Raw genomic sequence first — 19,277 nt, 5'->3', positions numbered from 1 at the left:
TGCCCAGTCCTGCGCCCTGGAGAGTGAAGACTTTCCAGGCGCAGATCCATGGTCTTGCATGATGCCTTTATTATTATGTACCTCCTTCCTGATGGTAGCAATGAGAAAAAGGATATAAAACTTACTGTAATTCACAGTTTTTATTATTATGTTGCACTACTGCCGCAAAGACAACAGATTCCGCTACATACGGTATGCTGGTAATATCAAAGCTGATTCTGATTCTGATGAGGCGAACTTGGTTGCCATGGGTGAAAGGGCCTTTTCTGTGCTCTACGATTCCACAACTCTAATATGTTGGGGGAATAAAGTTGGTAGTCAAGAAATTAATGAGAGTTAAGATCGAGTCTTTAAGGATCTGATTGGTTCCAACAGAAGACTGCAGGAGCATTAGTCATAATCGTCCAACGTAGCTGCTCAGAAATTGGGTCACCAGATTGGAAAATTTCAAATGCCTCTCTTAACTTAAGAAGGATGCACAAGAACCCAGTTAACCCTCGATAATTCATTTGCCATGCAATTACGGTGGACAACAAATCTTTTCGAAAGCGTTGCTTCCTCAGGATTTTTTTTTTTTGTTTATGATAGACCACTTGAAGCTGAACACAAATATAATTCCAGACTACTTTATAAAGTTGGAAGTTGGAGAAATGAGAAATTAACTTTTATTGAATGTAATGCATTTAATTGCATAATATTGCTGACGCTTTGCAATTGTTTAACTAAGCTAAAAATGTTTTGGTGATGATTTTCATTTGTACTCAGTGTCTAAGGCTTCTCGCTTAAGTGTCCAACAACAATCAGCCAGAATTGATGGATACCAGTTGTCCTGATACAGTTTCTCCATGACCACATTTCACCGTGCTCGTCACTGTCAGTGCCAAGATTGGCAGAGAAGTATTCTAAATGGGAATGCAGAAAATGGATCTTTAGTGACATGTTGCATTTCATGGTTTTGTGTGCTTGAAGCATGTTGTCAACCAGCTGCATGTAGTTTGGTGCTCTGTAGTTGCCAAGAAATTTTTCAACAATATCCTTGAATGCCTTCCATGCAATTTTCTCCGGTTCCACTAGAAGATCTTTGAATTGCCTGTCATTGACACCTGTTTGGTTTGTGGACAAACAAAAATGCTCTCCTTAATCTTGGCAGCCTCCAAGAGGACACAATCTTGTCGTTGGGTTTGGAGGTTTGTGTGCTTCAATGATCCGGAGAGCTATATTGGCTGGAGTCAGGGCTTTATGCTTTGGCTCTTGGTAGGATCACCCATGTCAAACAGGTCAAAGAGTAGATTGAGGCCAATCTAAGAGTGGCCCACCGATCCTTCAGGTTCGGGGGTTCAGCTCATGGCTAATGACCCTGACTGGTAAAACAAAATTGTTATGAACACAGCAATGAAGAATCCTTCATTGACGGTGCGACGGTATTCCTGGGTCTTGAATGACTGACAGCAGTGAAAACGAAGAGGATTAAAACCATTGACAAACCCTAAAGGAAGCTCAAGTCACGGTTTATACGGGTCAAAGGTGACCTGGGACTCAGGTCAGCTGGTGTTTACAGGAGTCTCTGTGAGCGCAGAGCAGCGTATATCAGCTAGACGGCACGCACGGTGGAAACCCGCATCAAGGAGCACGTTTGGGATACCTGGAGAAATTGGCGGTAGGTGAACATTGCATTCACAATGGCCATAGGATTGACTTTGATGGCATAAAATTATTGTGTCATGCCAAAGGCTTTTGTGACCGCCTGGTGAAGGAAGCCATGAAATAAAACCAGAGAATTTTTTTTTTTTAACAAAGACGAAGGTCTCACTCTAAGTAAGAACTGGATTTCCATTGTAAACAAGGTGGGGGAAGGGAAACCTGATTGGATGAGGACTAACCAATCAGGAGGGATGGACTACAGGATTCTGAGCCGTACAAGAGTGTGAAAAGATCACAGCTGTGGTACAGCTCCACCTTGGTGTGGATGCTTTAAGTAGGTACCACGTTTAATCTGCACTGAGTCCACCTCTGAGCCCTGGTGACCTCAAAGAGTTGGTGTTATTAGATATGACTGGTGATGACAAGAGACACTGGATGCACCTAACGCATTCCCTCCAAGACTGAGTTGAGAGGCACTGACACACAGAGTTAGAGTCAGAGCTTCATCTCTCTACTATCAGCAAATAAATTAATTCCAGACCACCCACCGTGAAGTGTAGTCACTGATGTGACCTAGTGGCCAAAACCATACGCCTACCTGACACCTTTCTTATAACTCTGTCTATCTATATGTCTATCTATCTATTGATCTGAGGATCTATCTATCAATCTATCTGTCTGTCTGTCTGTATCTATTTATCTATCTGTCTGTCTATCTATTGACCTGAGGATCTATCTATCAATCTATCTGTCTGTCTGTCTGTACCTATTTATCTACCTGTCTGTCTATCTATTGATCTGAGGATCTATCTATTGATCTATCTGTCTGTCTGTCTAACTATCTATTTATCTATCTGTCTGTCTGTCTATCTATCAATCTATCAATCCATCGATCTATCTGTTTGTCTGTCTATCTATCTATGTTTCTATCTGCCTGTCTATCTGTCTGTCTGTCTATCTATCTGTCTACCTCTCTGTCTGTCTGTCTATCTATCTGTCTATATATTTGTCTATCTATTTACAGTATATATTTGTCTGTCTAGCTCTCTGTTTATCTATTTGTTTATTGATTGATTGATTGGATTGATTTTTGATTAATTGGGGTACAGCACGGAAAGGGCCCTTCCGGCCCTTCGAGCCATACCATCCAGCAACCCAATTTGACCCTAGCCTAACCACGGGCAATTTACAATGACTGACTAACCTACTAACTGTAATGTCTTTGGACTGTGGAGGAAACGCACACGGTCAGGGGGAGAACGAACGGGCAGCGGCGAGAATTGAACCTGGGTCACCAGTGCTGTAAAGTGTCATGCCAACCACTACGCCACCGTGCCTCCAGCTTCCTCCAATCACCTTCAAACTATGTCTTCTCGTTTTAGCCATTGTCTCCCTGCGAAAAAAGACACTGGCTGTCCACTCATCAGCTTGTACACCTCTATCAAGTCACCTCTCATTCTCCTTTGCATCAAAGAGAAACGTCCTGGGCTCACTCGGTCTTTCCTCTTCTCCTCCATTGTCCTCTCTGCCAGAGCCTCAGGAGGGGAAATCTAACCCTTCTCCAGGCTTAGCACCGGCTCTTTATTAGCAGGATCACCCTTTCATAAACCTCCCGCTGACAGACGTTACCTTGAATTTCTACTACAAATGGGCTTCATGACCTTACAGGGAGTTCATCATCACTGGCACATCTTGAGCCTTTAACGTAACTCATCATGAATTATGCTGAGGGACAGATATATGTCGATGTGCGAATGTGTACGTGAGGTGGGTCTTGCATTTGCAAAAGACCTTGAGGAACTTGGCATCACCCAGGGTGAGGCATTACTGTGATACCGTCTTTTCCCACCGCCCCCTTGAAAAAGGGCTAGTGTATCCTCTGGATTGCACAGCTCTCTCATGCCCTCTCTTCTCTCCTCAACCCCATCACCCCTGTCTTTGTATCTCTCTCTCTCTCTCTCTCTCTCTCTCATTTTTTCTGCCTTTCTATCCCCAGCTCTTTGTCTCCCTCACTCTTTCTTTCCCTGTCCATTCCTCTTTCTCTCTTTCCTTTTTCTTCCTCTATGTCTTCTCTCCTTTCTGTTTCTTGCCTTCCCTCTCTTTTTTCACTTTGTCTTTCTCTCTCTGTCTCCTTTTCTCTCCCCCATTTTCTCTCTTTCTATCCCTCTCTCTCTATCTGTCTCTCTCTCTTTCACTCTCTCTCTATCTCTCGCTCTCCCCCTCTCCCTGTCTCCTTCTCTCTCTCATCTGTTAGCCACCTGCTTCTTTTCTCCCTTTCCCTGCCTCTCTCTCTATCTGCCTCTGTCTTTTCTCTCTCTCACTCACTCTCTTTCTTACTCTCTCTCTCTCTCTCTTGCTCCCGATGTCAGTCCGGTTGCTCCCAGTGTCAGTCCTGTTACCGCCGTGTGTAGGAGCTGTGATGCTGGAGGGGCTGCCCTTCGGCGGAGGGGCTACAACAAGATCCAGTCCCCACTCTCTGTCTGTGTAACCAATCCCATGGTTTTGTCTCATGCTTCTCCCTGGAGATGCAGAATTGTCTGAGGTACCCTGGACCTGTACTTGCCCATCACCCAAACTGATTATTGTTGTTTTCTTTGTGGGAGTTTACAGTGAGAAGCTTTGACTGCTGGCTACCCTACAACAACGACTGACTGTAAGGCAATTTGGGAAGTCTTCAAGCTTCAAGAATTCATTCATTCAATATATGCTGTGTCATATGACATCATCATTAAGTGCCGTGTTTTATGACGGGGGCGATCAGGGTCTTTCCGTGACCATGATTGTTCTTGGAAAATTTTCCTACAGAGGTCGCTTGCCCTTGCCTTCTTCTGGGCAGTGTCTTTACATGATGGGTGACCCCAGCCATTACCAACACTCTTCAGAGGTTGTCTGCCTGGCGTCAGTGGTCACATAACCAGGACTTGTGATGTGCTCATCGAGCATCCACCACCTGCTCCTGTGGCTTCACATGACCCTGATCGGGGGTGGGGGGGGGGTTGTAAGCAGGTGCTATACATTGCCCAAAAGTGACCTACAGGCCAGTGGAGGGAAGGAGTGTGTTACAACCCCTTTGAGGTTTCTCTACCCTGCCAAATAAATTTAAGGTTCAAGATTGCTTATTGTCATTTTTCAGTGCATGACCTCCAAGAGGGCCACGACCTTGTTACAGGATTTGGAGGGATTGACCCTCCAAGAGGGCCAAAACCTTTTTGTAGAGTTTGGAGGCTTACATACCTCAATGACCCAGAGAGCGATGTTGGCTGGCGTCAGGACTTTATGCTTTGGCTCTTGGTGGGGTCACCCATGCCCGACAGGTCAAAGGGTAGAGGCCAGACTAAGAGGGTCCACTGGCCCTCCAGTTTCGGGGGTTCAGCTCAGGGATAACAACCCTGGCTGGTCAAACAAAATTGTTATGGAAACAGCAATGAAGAATCTTTCTACATCGGAGTGCGATGGTATTCCTGAGTCTCCACCCGGGACTTGCACGACTGACAGTAGTGAAAACTGAGAGGAAGATATTGACATGCTACAGGAAGCCCTGAACACTGCCAGAGATGGAGGATCTTCATTGCTGCCCTAAGTGCCAGCGGCATAACGGGGTTGTGGTAAACCATGTATATATGTTGTAACTGGGTTACCTGTCTGGACACACACCTCTGCTGACTGCCCCTGTGGCTCCTCCCACAGAGTCCTGTATAAAGGTGTTCGCCTTGCCCCTCCCCCTCAGTCCGGGACAGACACTCACTGTGGAGGTCGTATTGTACAGCGAATAAAAGCCTTTCAGTATTTTACCAAACCTCAGTCTTTTGGAGTTATTGAAGGTGCTTCAGGGGTAAGATAGTGTTCTATATGTCCTTGTTAGTGGGCAGACTGGTGCTGGTGATAGCTTGAACAGTTTTAACTATCCCTTGTACAGCCCTGTTGACAAACACTATAGAAATGCAGGTCTTAATATAGATTCCTGATTAGCCAGAGCATGAAGGGCTATGGGGAGAAGACAGTTCAGGGCTGAGAGGGAAATGGATCAACCATGATGAAATGGCAGAGCAGACTCGATGGGCCGAATGGCCTAATTCTGCTCCTATATCTTATGTCTTATAGTCTTAATATATCAGAGAGAGTTTGTGAGGGCATCGATGCTGAGGTGAATCACGCAGAGCTGCATGAGGAAAACACTCAAGTGTACAAACTGGGAGCATGAGACCACTTGGCCTCTCGACACTGTTCTGTCAGCTAGATCGTGGCTGGGCTGATTGTAATCTCAATCTCGTGATCTCTCGATTCACCTCCCTCTTCCGTAAATATACTCAAAGACTCCGCTTCCACTACTTTTCAAGGAAGGGGGTCTGGGGAGTCACCTGAGAAAAATATTCCACCTCATCCCAACTTGTGGGCAGACACTTGACTGGTTTTAAAGAGGTGTTGCAAATTCCCGCACAAGATGAGCCATCTCTCTCCACACTCATCCTATTAATACACCTCAGGGATTTATAACTGGGTGTGGGCTGCAAGGTTTGCTGACAGTGCAAGGTTGATCTCGGTCCCTCTGACATAGAAAGAATCCACTCAGCCCATTGGGCCTGGGCGTGTTCTTTGAGCAATCCTCTACTTCTCTCCTTACATTCAAAGTTCTAAGTTCATAGAGTCATCCAAAAGTCAGCACAGAAACAGGCCCTCCGGCCCATCTAGTCCATGCTGAACCATTCAAACTTCCTACCGCCATCAACCATCACCGGGACCATAGCTCTCCATACCCCTACCATCCATGTACCCATCCAAACTTCCCCTAAGCTTTGAAATCGAGCTCACATGCACTACTTGTGCTGGCAGCTCGTTCCACACTCTCAGCACCCTCTGAGCGAACAAGTTTCCCCTCATGCTCCCCTTAAACTTTTCACCTTTCGCCCTTAACCCATGACCTCTGGTTGTAGTCCCACACAATCTCACTTCAAAGTAAATTTATTATCACAGTACACATACGTCACTGAACATCGTTGATAAGCTATGTTGGTGCTGGAATGTGTGGTTGTCCTTGAGGGCTGTCCCCAGCCCTGAGATTCATTTTCTTGCGGGTGTTCACAGTAAATACAAAGAAACAAAATAGAATAATTGAAAAACAATACACAAAGATGGCCAAACAACCAACGTGCAAAAGACAACAAATTGTATAAGTTCAAAAAGAAAAAAAACATAATAATAGATAAACAAGTAACTAATACTGAGAACAGGAGTTGTAGAGTCCCTGAAAATGAGTCTTTAGGTTGTGGAATCAGTTCAGAGTTGTGGTGAGTGAATTTATACACGCTGGTTCAGGAGACTGATGGTTGAGGGGTAGTAACTGTTCCTGAACCTGGTGGCGGGAGTCCTGAGGCTCCTGTACCGTCTTCCTGATGGCGGCAGCGAGAAGAGGGCGTGGATGGTGGGGGTCCTCTATAGATGCTGCTTTCCTGCGACAGCACTCCCTTCAACTACTCCTCACCCACACACTAGGGGGATAGTTTACAGCAGCCATTTAACCCACTGACCCCACATGTTGTTGGGACATGAGAGGAAACCGGAGCACCTAGGGCAAACCCACACAGTCACAGGGAGAACATACAAACTTTGCAAACGCTCCCTCCACCATCCCTCCCCACACACACCCACACTCACACACTCGAATGCACACATACTCTCACACTCTGTCTCACACACACTCTCACACACTCAAACGCACACATACTCTCACACCCCGTCTCACACGCACTCTCACACACTCAAACGCACACATACTCTCACACTCCGTCTCACACACACTCTCACACACTCAAACGCACACATACTCTCTCACTCTGTCTCACACACACTCTCACTCTGTCTCACACATACTCTCACACTCCGTCTCACACACAATCTTACACACTCAAACGCACACGTACTCTCACACCCCGTCTTACACTCAAATGAACACATACTCTCTCACTCTGTCTCACACACACTCTCACACTGTCTCACACACACACTCACACACTCAAACGCACACATACTCTCACACTCCGTCTCACACACACACACACACTCTCTCTCTCTCACACACACTTGCACTCTTTCTCTCACACACACACACTCACACTCTCCCTCACAGACACACACTCAAACACACACACTCTCACACTCAAACACACACACTCTCTCTCTCACACACACACACTCGCACTCTTCCTCTCACACACACGCACTCTCCCTCACACACTCACACACTCAAACACATACTCTCACACTCTGTCTCACACACACACTCACACTCTCTCACACACACACACACTCTCTCTCTCACACACACACATATACTCACATGCTCAAACACACACATTCTCTCACACACACACATACACACGCTCTCTCTCACACACACACACTCTCACTCTCTCTTGCACACACACTGTCTCACACACAAACATACACATTCACACAATCTCTCTCTCACACACAAACATATAGATTCACACTCTCTCTCTTACATACACACACTCACACTCTCTTTCACAAACACACACAATACAAATACTTATGTGAGAATGCTGTTTATTGACTACAGCTCAGCGTTTAACACCATCAATCCTACAGCTCTGATCAAAAGCTACAGAGCCTGGGTCTACGTACCTCCCTCTGCTACTGGATCTTCAACTTCCTAACTGGAAGACCACAATCTGTGTGGATTGGTAATAACATCTTCACCTCAATGACAATCAATGGTGGGGCACCTCAGGAATGTGTGGTTAGCCCACTGCTCAACATTTGTGACTGTGTGGCTAGTGTTACGCAGGTGAGAAACTGCTAGAAAGTTCAGCAGTCTAATGAACAAGGAGGCAATTAAAAGAGAGAGAGAGTACGGTGTGAGCTGAGACACGAGCTGGGAAGTCACCATGGTAACAGCTCAGAGCGGCTGAGCTAACGAACGCTGGAATTTTGGATGGATTATAAAAAGTTGATCCTTCAGTCTGATAACGGCAGAGAAGACATGACACGGGAGAACTGGGGAAGCTACCCGAGAAACCACTGGTGGAGCTTAAGACCACCACGAGGGTGGAGGCCACAGACCGATTAATTTCCACCCGTGATTACCAGTGATGGTAAGAGCTTTGTTTATTGTTGTTACGTACCCCGTAACTGGGTTGCCAAACCAGCAGAAATGGATCACTCAGTTGGAGTCTGGATTACTAGAACTAAGAAAGTTTTATTAAAGAAACAAGCAACACAGTAATCGAAAGGATAATAAATGCAACAGTTCAGCAATGATAAACACACATGTGCACAGAATTAAGATAACAGGATCAATCAAGCTCTATCGTTGTCTAGGGGTAAATAAACAATTTCAAAGTGACACAAATTCCAGTTCAATTTAGTTCAGTTCGCAGTAATCCTTGCCATGGCGATGGACGTCAGGGGAGGGAGAGAGAGAACGAGAACGACTGATCATTCAGAAACGGCTTCCACTCACAGACCTGCGATATTGCTCACAAGCAGTTTTCGGGCGAGTCCTTTGTGATGTCACCTGGGGTCACAGACTGTGACCCCTCCTCCAGATGCGGTCGATCCTCTGCAGTGAACCCGGCACCCAAGCAAGGGCGGACACACACCGGGTTCCCGCTGATCGTACCTTTCCACCCTGTGCGTTTGTGGCCCGGTACTTCCCACCGACTCGTGAGAGGCGCACCGCTTCCAGGGTCTCATTACCTCAGGTGTCGTGTGTGTGCCTTAGCGAACCTGTCCCTTTTTATCCCCCTGCTGGGGTATCGCCCGTCCATCACTTCAAACAGTTCAGAGTTCAAAGGGGGAGCCGCTCCAGACAGCTCTCTCTCCCGTCCCTTCATTACACATCTTCAGACGCTGCTCCATTGTTCCTTATCTCTCCTTCCCCTGAGGACAGGTGGCAGACCACTGGATGATGCCACTGATGCTAACCCAGGCCAGCAAACATCTTAATTTTATGTGTATTCTCGTCACATTGTAAACCGGACTCCAGGTGTGTTCCATTTCTGCTGGTCCTTTTCAACCCGTCATGGAGTTCGTGACACCAGGCACAACTCAAATGGCATCTATAAATCTGCTGATGATGCAACCATTGTTGGCAGAATCTCAGATGGTGATGAGAGGGCGTACAGGAGCAAACTAGATCAGCTGGTTGAGTGGTGTCGCAACAACGACCTTGCACTCGATATCAGTAAGACCAAAGAGCTGATTGTGGACTTCAGAAAGGGTAAGACAAGGGAACACACCCCAGTCCTCATAGAGAGACCAGAAGTGGAGAGAGTGAGCAATGTCAAGTTCCTGGTGTCAATATCTCTGAGGATCTAACCTGGAACCAACATATCGATGCAGCTACAAAGAAGGCACAACAGTGGCTATATTTCATTTGGAGTTTGAGGAGAGTTGGTTTATCACCAAAGACACTCACAAATCTCTACAGGTGTACCGAAGAGAGCATTTTTACTGGCTGCATCACCATCTGGTATGGGGGGGATGTGGATGTGGGGTACTACACTAGCAAGGGGGAGAGAGATATCACTCTTGCAACAAACCAGAGTGGGAGACCAGCAGCTCGCTGTTTCGATGTTACAATCTCAGACATCCCACCCTGCAAAAACTCATTTCAGGGAGGTAGCACCACCAATTTGCGGGAGACTCCCGGAACTTCCAGGAGAGGTGGGATGTCTGCAATAGAGTAGCTCCTTAGCAGCTAGCCAGCTAGTTTAAATAACGTTAGCTATGCTAATGATCGAATGACACCTGTTAAACTCACCTCAACATGTCTTTTACAGTCTTAACGCACCATGGGCAACAGAAAAGTCACTGTTGCAAACAGTACAGCGAGCAACACTGTTATTATTTTTTACCCCTATTAGGCAGGGGTACACTTTAGTGTAGTCCACTCTGCCATGGCGTGCTCTCGCGCTCTCTCTTGCTTTCTCTCGCTCGCTCGCTCTCAAAAAAATTGATTTCCGTGACATTGTATATAATTTTCAGGCATCAGGGAGCCACTATTAATTTGCAAGAGACTCCCAGAACTTCTGGGAGAGGTGGGATGTCTGCAATCTGCCATGTCACTCGTCCGAGTCCTGACTCGAGGACCAACACACTCAAGAGAGAGATAGAGCTAGAGAGAGATAGAGAGACAGAGAGAGAAAGAGATATATAGACAGAGAGATAGAGAGATAGAGAAATATATAGAGAGAGAGATAGAAAGAGAGAGGGGGAGAAAGAGGGGAGAGAGAGAGAGACAGAGAGAGAACGCTGGATTGCAGGGACCTTGCATTTATTTCTCAGTCAGGTTTATAATGTTGTGACATTACTCTTCTGCAACAGCAGCACAGTGCAAGACATTAAAGTTACAAAAAAAGTGTTTTACATATTGCACTGTACTGCTGCCACAAAACAACCAATTTCACAATTAGTCCCTTGGTGACAATAAATCTGATTCTAATTCTCTAGCTGAAGTCTGAGCAAGGTTGTATGAGATGGCAAAAACATATTAGTTCCAAATCCCATTCTCATTCCTGTTCCAACGTGTCGGTCCATGGCCTCCTCCTGTGGCCACCCTTATATTCCGCCTGGGTAGCCTCCAACCTGATGACATGAACAACGTTTCCTTGACATTCTGATAATTGCTCCCCTTCTCCTTCACCATTCCCCATTCCTGTTTCCCTCTCTCACCTTCTCTCCTTCCCTGCCCATCACCTCCCTCTGGTGCTCCTCCCACTTCCCTTTCTTCCATGGTCTTCTGTCCTCTCCGATCAGATTCTCCCTTCTCCAGCCCTTTATCTCTTTCTCTAATCAATTTCCCAGCTCTTCACTTCACCTCTCCCCCTCTCCCGGTTTCACCCATCGATCATATGCCACCATATACTTCATCCTCCCCTCCCCCCGCCTTCTTACTCTGTCTTCTCCCCTTCCTTTCCAGTCCTGAAGAAGGGTCTCACCCTGAAAGGTCGAATGTTTACTCTTTTCCATCGATGCTGCCTGACCTGCTGAGTTCACCCAGTATTTTGTGTGTGTTGTTAAGCATCACCTCCCCACTTCTACATTCAGTAAAGTACATATCAACCCTAAGATTCATTTTCTTGTGGGCATACTCAACAAATCTATAGAATTATAACCTTAACAGAATCAATGAAAGACCGCCCAGCTAGGGTGTTCAACCAGAGTGCAGAAGACAAAAAGATTGTACAAATGCAATAATAATAATAATAATAAATAAACACATACTGAACATCGAGAACATGAGCTGAAAAGCCCTTGAAAGTGAGTCTTTTGGTTGTGGGAACGTTTCAATGATGGGGCAAGTGAAACTGAGTGAAGTTATCCCCTTTAGTTTAAGAGCCTAATGGTTGAGGGGTAATTACTGTTCCTGAACTTGATGGAGTGAGTCCTGAGGCTCCTGTACCTACTTCCTGATGGCAGCAGTGAGGAGAGAGCAGGATCTGGGTGGTGGGGGTCCCTGATGATAGATGCTGCTTTCCTGAAACAGTGTTTCATGTAGATGTGCTCAATAGTTCAGTACTGGCCAACTAGTAAAGGCCAGAGTCCCATACAACCCCTAACCACATGTGCTGTCACATTCAAGGATCTATGGATTTGTAACCAAGGTCCTTCTGCTTCTCAGGCCTCTACAAAATACCAGCCTTTTCACCTGACTCTAGTGCCAGTGACACCACAACTTGCTTGGGGAAGAGAAGTTCGGTGAACCCTTTGGGACGAATTGTCAGCAGAAAAACCATCTGCCCATCCAACTTGTCAGCTCTCCCATCCATAGGTCTGTCAAACCTATAAAGCCTCTCAAGTCCAAGTGAACAGAAGATCTTGCCCACCCTCCCCACCCACCTCCACCTTCCTCTACCTTAAGCCTTTCTTCAGCCAGACCATAGTGAATCTGTGGAATTCATTGCCACAGATGGCTGTGGAGGCCAAGTCGCTGGGTATATTTAAAGCCGAGGTTGACAAGTACATAATTAGTAAGGGTGCCAAAGGTTACAAGGAGAAGATATGAGAATGAGGTTGAGAGGGGAGCAGACTTGATAGGCCCTAATTGCCCGTTTCTGCCCGTATGCCTTCTGGTCTTATGCTCTCTGCCGGAGAACAAGCTGAAGGGGACATGTCAGGAGCTAGAAGAACGCAAGCCTTTTCAATCACTTCAGATGTCAGTGAGGGAGGGAAGTTTCACTCTGGGACAAGTCACCGTCCATTGCGAGAAGCAGGGAACTATTCCCCCCTCACCACCTCCTCTGAATCTCAATTTCATTTACCCAATACAAAGCAGGAAAAATCAGTGTGTGGGGAGGGTACTCACCTCAGACTCTCAAGGGACACTGCAAAAGTGATAAATATTCCCAGGAAGTAGAGCGTGCAGCAGCCCATTATACCCCGCGGGGAAATCTCGGTGGACTGACGCGAGCCAAGTCAATGGATGCCATTAAATACATGATATCATTGAGGGTGGGGTACTGTAATCTTTGACCGTCATCGGTGGCAAGGGGCAGAGATCACATAATCTCTATCATAACAGTTGCACAAATCTGCAGAAAAGTATAAGGAAATGTCAAAGTTTGCTTTTGAGTTTGAAAAGAGAATTCCCCTGGTTAAAACGGCAGCAATCTTTTGCATGACTTCAGAATTGCTACACATTCTGATAAGATTATGGACTCATAAAGATATATATAGAAGTATAATGCAATTTAATAAAAGTTGTTCCACAGTGTCATAAAATTGCCACATTTGTATGGAGCGTGTCAATAATTTCCTCTTCAACCAATGCATCTGCGAAGTTTCTCTTGGTGGCAGTAGGACTTTAAACTGAGTGACTGTTGCCCTCACAATGTGCCAGCTCTGAGCATGAGTGTGCCCCTGGCAAGGTAGTCCCACGGACTGGGGTGGGTCCGATTGTTTCCTGCTGAGAATACACAAGCTGCCCGAGGAACTCAGCTGGTCGGGCAGCCCCTGTGGAGGGCAGTGGTCAACCAAAGTTCAAAGTAAATTTATTATCAAAGTATACACGTGCTGCCATACCCAGCCCTGAGATTCATTTCCCCCTTGTGGATATAATAAGTGCAGAGTGGAATGATAACCATAACAGGATCAATGGAAGACCGCACCATCTTGGGCGTTCAACCAGTGTGCAAAGCAGAACAAACTGTGCAAATACAAAAGGAAAGAAACAATAAATAAATATTGGGAGCATGAGATGAAGAGTCCTTCAAAGCAAGTCCATAAGTTGTGCAAACGATTCAGTGATAGGGTAAGTGAAGATCTATCCTTTGGATCAAGAGCCTGATGGTTGAGAGGTAATAACGGTTCCTGGACCTGGTGGTGCAGGTCCTGAGGCTCCTGTACCTTCTCCCTAATGGCAGCAGCGAGAAGAGAGCGTGGTCTGGATGCTGGGGGTCTCTGATTACAGATGATGCTCTCCTGTAACAGCACTTAGTGTAGATGTGCTCAATGGTGGGGAGCGTTTTACCTGTGATAGACTGGGTCGCATCCACTACTTTCTGTAGGATTTTCTGTGCAAGGGCGTTGCTGTTTCCTTACCAGTCTGTGATGTAACTGTGACGAGAATACACATAAATTAAGATGTTTGCTGGCCTGGGCTAGAACCAGTGGCATCAGCAGTTGGTCTGCCACCTGTCCTCAGGGGAGGGAGAGATAAGGAACACAATGAGGCAGCATTTGGAGGTGTTAATGAAGGAGCCATCAGTCTGGGTATTGTCAAGATCGGCTCCCCCTTTGAACCCTGAACTGTTTGAAGTGATGGACAGGCGATCTGGAGATGTGTAATGAAGGGACGGGAGAGAGAGCTGTCTAGAGCGGCTCCCCCTTTGAACCCTGAACTGTCTGAAGTGATGGACAGGTGATACCCCAGCAGGGGGATAAAAAGGGACAGGTTCGCTAAGGCAGGACACACACGACATTCGAGGTAATGAGACCCTGGAAGCGGTGCGCCTCTCACGAGTCGGTGGGAAGTATCGGGCCACAAACGCACAGGGTGGAAAGGTACGATCAGCGGGAACCCGGTGTGTGTCCGCCCTTGCTTGGGTGCCGGGTTCACTGCAGAGGATCGACCGCATCTGGAGGAGGGGTCACAGTCGGTGACCCCAGGTGACATCACAAAGGACTCGCCCGAAAGCTGCTTGTGAGCAATATCGCAGGTCTGTGAGTGGAAGCCGTTCTGAATGATCATTCGTTCCCGTTCTGTCTCTCCTTCCCCCCACGTTGTCCATCGCCATGGCAAGGATTACTGTGAACTGAACTAAATTGAACTGGAATTTGTGTCACTTTGAAATTGTTTATTTACCCCTAGACAACGATAGAGCTTGATTGATCCTGTTATCTTAATTCTGTGCACATGTGTGTTTATCATTGCTGAACCGTTGCATTTATTATCCTTTCGATTACTGTATTGCTTGTTTCTTTAATAAAACTTTCTTAGTTCTAGTAAGCCAGACTCCAACTGAGTGATCCATTTCTGCTGGTTTGGCAACCCAGTTACGGGGTACGTAACATAAGTGGGGTTCTCGTCCGCGATTTTGAACGCTAAATTTGGGACGGAGTAAATTGATTGGGTCAAAATTCCCAAAAGAAAGAAAAGACAAACAGCAGAAATGGAGGCTGAGGAAATTATAAAGGCGCCGACCTTGGAGGCATTAGAGGATGCCAGGAAATCGGAATTGGTAGCTGTGGCCAAACGGTTGAATCTTGCTAAGGGGAAGTTGACAATGAGGAGAGAGGAGATACACAGAGCTATCGTAGAGCACTATGTATCAAAAGGTGTGTTTCCCCAAGGTGAGCTGGAGGTGGTGTCTATTGAAAAACCTGCTGGAGACACGGTACAGGTGCAGCTTGAAAAACTGAGATTCGAGCACAAGTTCCGGGTACGGCAGTTGGAGCGAGAAGAGAAGGAGAGAGAGTTAGAAAGGCAAGAGAGAGAGAGACAGTTGGAGCGAGAAGAGAAAGAGAGGGACCGACAGTTACAGCGAGAAGAGCAGGAGAGAGAGTTAGAAAGGCAAGAGAGAGAGAGACAGTTGGAGAGAGAAAAGAAAGAGAGAGAGAGACAGTTGCAGCGAGAGGAGAAACAGAGGGAAAGGGAATTCAAGTTGGAGAAGTTAAAGATAAGGGCCGAGCAGGGGCTCATGCCGAACCAAGGTGGAGGGTTCCGGGCGACCCAGGAGGTTAGGCTGGTTCCCCCATTTGACGATACCGACGTGGATCGGTACTTCCTCCATTTCGAAAAAGTGGCTATAAGTCAGGACTGGCCGAGGGATAAGTGGGCTGTTTTACTTCAGAGTGTACTGAAAGGGAAAGCCCAAGAAGCTTACTCAGCTTTGTCCACGGAAGATGCCCAGAAGTATGAGGTGGTGAAGGAGGCCATCCTCAGGATTTATGAGTTGGTCCCAGAGGCATACCGGCAGAGGTTCCGGAATGAGAGGAAGCAGTGGGACCGCACGTATTTGGAGTTTGCCCGTGAGATGCAGACATATTGTGAGCGTTGGTGCGCCTCAAAGGGGGTAGAGGGGGATTATGACAGACTGCTGCAGCTGATCCTGATTGAGCAGTTTAAAGGTTGTGTCCCTGAGGGTATGAGACCCTACCTAGATGAGAAAGAGGCAGCCACGTTAGCCGCAACTGCTAAGTTAGCGGATGAGTATGCGTTGACGCATAAAATGAAGTTTTCCCTGAGTAAAGGCTACCAGAAGGGTAGTCAGGACGGCGGGGAGAGTCCGCCGGAAAAGTCAGAAAGTAAGCCGGGGACTAGTGAGAAGGATAAGGTAGACCGGGAGCAGTCTGGTAGGAAGTCTCCTGGGATCGTCTGCTATAATTGCGGGAAAGTCGGACACTTTGCGTCCAGGTGCCTTGCCCCAAAGAAGGAGACGGGAAAAGGGAAAACAGCGATTTTGACTGGCTGTATCGAGCTGGTAAACGAACCGCTAGGAAAGGACAGGTCTGCCAAAGTTCAGGAAGGGCGCGAGAGGTTTATCTCGACCGGATTGGTGTCAGTGAAGGAGGGGTTAAAACCAGTTCCAGTGCGGATCTGGAGAGACACGGGAGCGTGTCAGTCACTAATACTGAAGAGTGTATTAGAGTTTAGCTCAGAGACCCAGACTGGGGAGGTAAAGGTCAAAGGTGTTGGGGAAGGGACAGAGTCAGTCCCTTTGCACCAGATACACTTACAAGTTGCTGACCCTTTCCACTGCTGATGCTTCATAGAGAATTGGTTCATAGATCTCTGGGCTCCTCCTCCTGAAGTCAATCATCAGCTCCTTGGTGGGGCTGACATCAGGTAAAAGGTTGTTCTGGCAGCACTCAGCCAGATTTTAATTCTCTCTCCTAAATGCTGAATCGTCAATACATTTGATTAGCCCAATGACAGTGGTGTGGTCAGCAAACTTGAGTCCTAGTTTGGGATCCCTCCCAAGAAATGAGCAATAAATATGTGATAGTGTCCTTAAGAGTGAGTCCATGGGCTGTGGGAACAGTTCAGCGAAGCTGAGTGAAGTTACCTCCTTCCTAATGGCAGAAGCACCAAGGGAGCATGTGCTCCAGTTGTTCTTTGATTCTATTTGAGTTCTTTGTTCTACTGCGAATGCCTGCGAGAAAATGAATTTCAGAGAGGTACATTGGTTGACTCAGCTGACCATGGATGTGGTGTCTCAGCTGTCTACATGATATGTGAGTCGAGGCAGTAAATCTGGTGAGCAAGCTGTTGCCCATGTAGAAAGCCCCTCCCCCCCCCCACGCAGCAAATGAATCCAAAGGAACGACAGAGACCAAGTACAGTTTGGTATCAGTGGCGTCGCAGGAGTTGCCAGTCAGCATTGAACTCAACATAGGACTGCCTTAGGGACCCTAGCCACGGATTTTTCCCTCAGGGTTTACTCCCAAAAACCTTCCCTGTGAGTGGGTATAGCCGCAAGGCAGCGGAAGTTTGAAATCAGAGTTTTCTTTCTCCTAGATGAACAGCCATGTTGGTGCATGGCCAAGTGCTTAAGGCATCGGTCTAGTGATCTGAAGGTCGCTAGTTCGAGCCTCGGCTGAGGTAGCGTGTTGTGTCCTTGAGCAAGGCACTTAACCACACATTGCTCTGCGACGACACCAGTGCCAAGCTGTATCGGTCTAGGACCTTCCTTTGGACAACATCGGTGGCATGGAGAGGGGAGACTTGCAGCATGGGCAACTGCCGGTCTTCATACAACCTTGCACAGGCCTGTGCCCTGGAAACCTTCCAAGGCGCAAATCTATGGTCTCACGAGACTAACGGATGCTGATATTAAAGATGAACTGCCAACTGCAGCTGACGAGCCCCATCTACCCAAAGCAACTGGTTTTAAGGTGGCAGTAACCCACCTTTGCCCTTTCTCCAGTCAGTAGAAATGGTTTTGCCAGGCTTAGTAGTTAAGTCACACATGAAGGCCAGGGGTTGGACTTGTTTGTCCGAGGTTATTTGAGATGCACGTCATTGGGAGCATTTAATAGATAGTGGGACCTTATCATCACTACCACACACCAGGTTGTAACAAGTTTAAGGAACCAACATATATGTATTTTGATAATAAATCTACTTTGAACTTTGAGGTGCACCATAGAATCCTATCTGAATGCATCCCAGCTTGGTATGGCCAGTGCTCTGCCCAAGACCACAAGAAACTGCAAAGAGTTGTGCACACTGTTACATGTCTCAAGGAGATCTGTGACTTTTTTTGTGAGAATGATGTAATGGTCTTTTGGAGGTCACCTGACGTAATTTTCCCACCAATGTGAGGTCACGTGATGACATGTGCACCACGGGTATACAAAGGAAGACCTCAGATGACGCAGTTTAGATTTAAGTTTTTAGATTTCCAGCTAGAACGTACTGTGTCTCCGTTTCTGTTGCGTATTTGTTTTTATGACGCAGTTTCATTTTTAAAACGGTTGTTACGTTCTGTTGCAAGGTACCATACTATTGGACCGAAATTTTAGCTAGATGTGTTGATGTACCTTATTCCAGCAGTAGTATGGGGCAGTGAAGACTTTATCGAAGTACAGGACCCGAAGGATTGAGAGGAGTCGGTATCGTTCAGCATTTAACACAGGATCGACCTTATTGAATCTTCGTTGAAGGAGTAGTGACCTGCATCGAGATAACTCTTGCCAAAAGAGCAAAGAGTTCATGCAAAGGTTTGCTCTCTCTAAAAGAAATTAAGGTCAGTTGTTTTAAACTGTTTATTTCTTGCATCGTGAATCCTTTGGACAGAACCAACAGGAAAGTCGTGTCAATGAAGAAATCCTTCTCCAGAGAAGTCTCTCCCAATTGAACATATAAATCTGTTGGACTTTCGAATTCACCATTTTAAGAACTATATCTGACTTTACCACTTTAAGAACTGTTTTCGCATTTAACGCTTTAAGAACCAGTGCTGAGTGACGATTTGTTGAACGGCTGCATAGTGGTTAACTTCCGTTTAAGGTTTTCGTTTGTTTTTTTTTCATTGTTTATACGTGTTTAATAAATGTTTGGTTGTTTTTATATAACCTGTCTCGATTGATATTAATTGTTGCCGGTTATATAACATAATCTGTGGGGGCTCACGGGAGATGTTCCGATTTTGAGTTTAAGTGCTGGTAATTGC

General features: G+C 46.5%; 2 protein-coding genes across 2 annotated transcripts in view; one reads left to right on the top strand and one right to left on the bottom strand.

Annotated features, from left to right (window-relative positions):
• The window catches only part of LOC134346937 (zonadhesin-like), a 153,685-nt gene extending 140,593 nt beyond the window's left edge, over positions 1 to 13,092 (bottom strand). The window contains exon 1 of the mRNA XM_063048811.1: positions 12,968 to 13,092. Coding sequence (XP_062904881.1) covers positions 12,968 to 13,035 — 68 coding nt within the window. The 5' untranslated portion in view covers positions 13,036 to 13,092. The remainder of the gene's footprint in view (positions 1 to 12,967) is intronic.
• Positions 13,093 to 13,512: 420 nt separating this feature from the next.
• LOC134346262 (trichohyalin-like) lies at positions 13,513 to 18,688 on the top strand. Its single transcript, XM_063047608.1, has 2 exons — positions 13,513 to 16,948; positions 18,656 to 18,688. The coding sequence occupies exon 1, from the start codon at positions 15,273 to 15,275 to the stop codon at positions 16,863 to 16,865; it is 1,593 nt and encodes a 530-aa protein (XP_062903678.1). The 5' UTR covers positions 13,513 to 15,272; the 3' UTR covers positions 16,866 to 16,948; positions 18,656 to 18,688.
• The last annotated feature ends 589 nt before the right edge of the window (positions 18,689 to 19,277 follow it).

Source organism: Mobula hypostoma, chromosome 5 (genome assembly GCF_963921235.1).
Source record: "Mobula hypostoma chromosome 5, sMobHyp1.1, whole genome shotgun sequence".
Taxonomy (NCBI): Eukaryota; Metazoa; Chordata; class Chondrichthyes; order Myliobatiformes; family Myliobatidae; genus Mobula; species Mobula hypostoma.
Note: the sequence above shows the minus strand (reverse complement) of the source record. Positions and strands in the feature narration are given on the sequence as shown.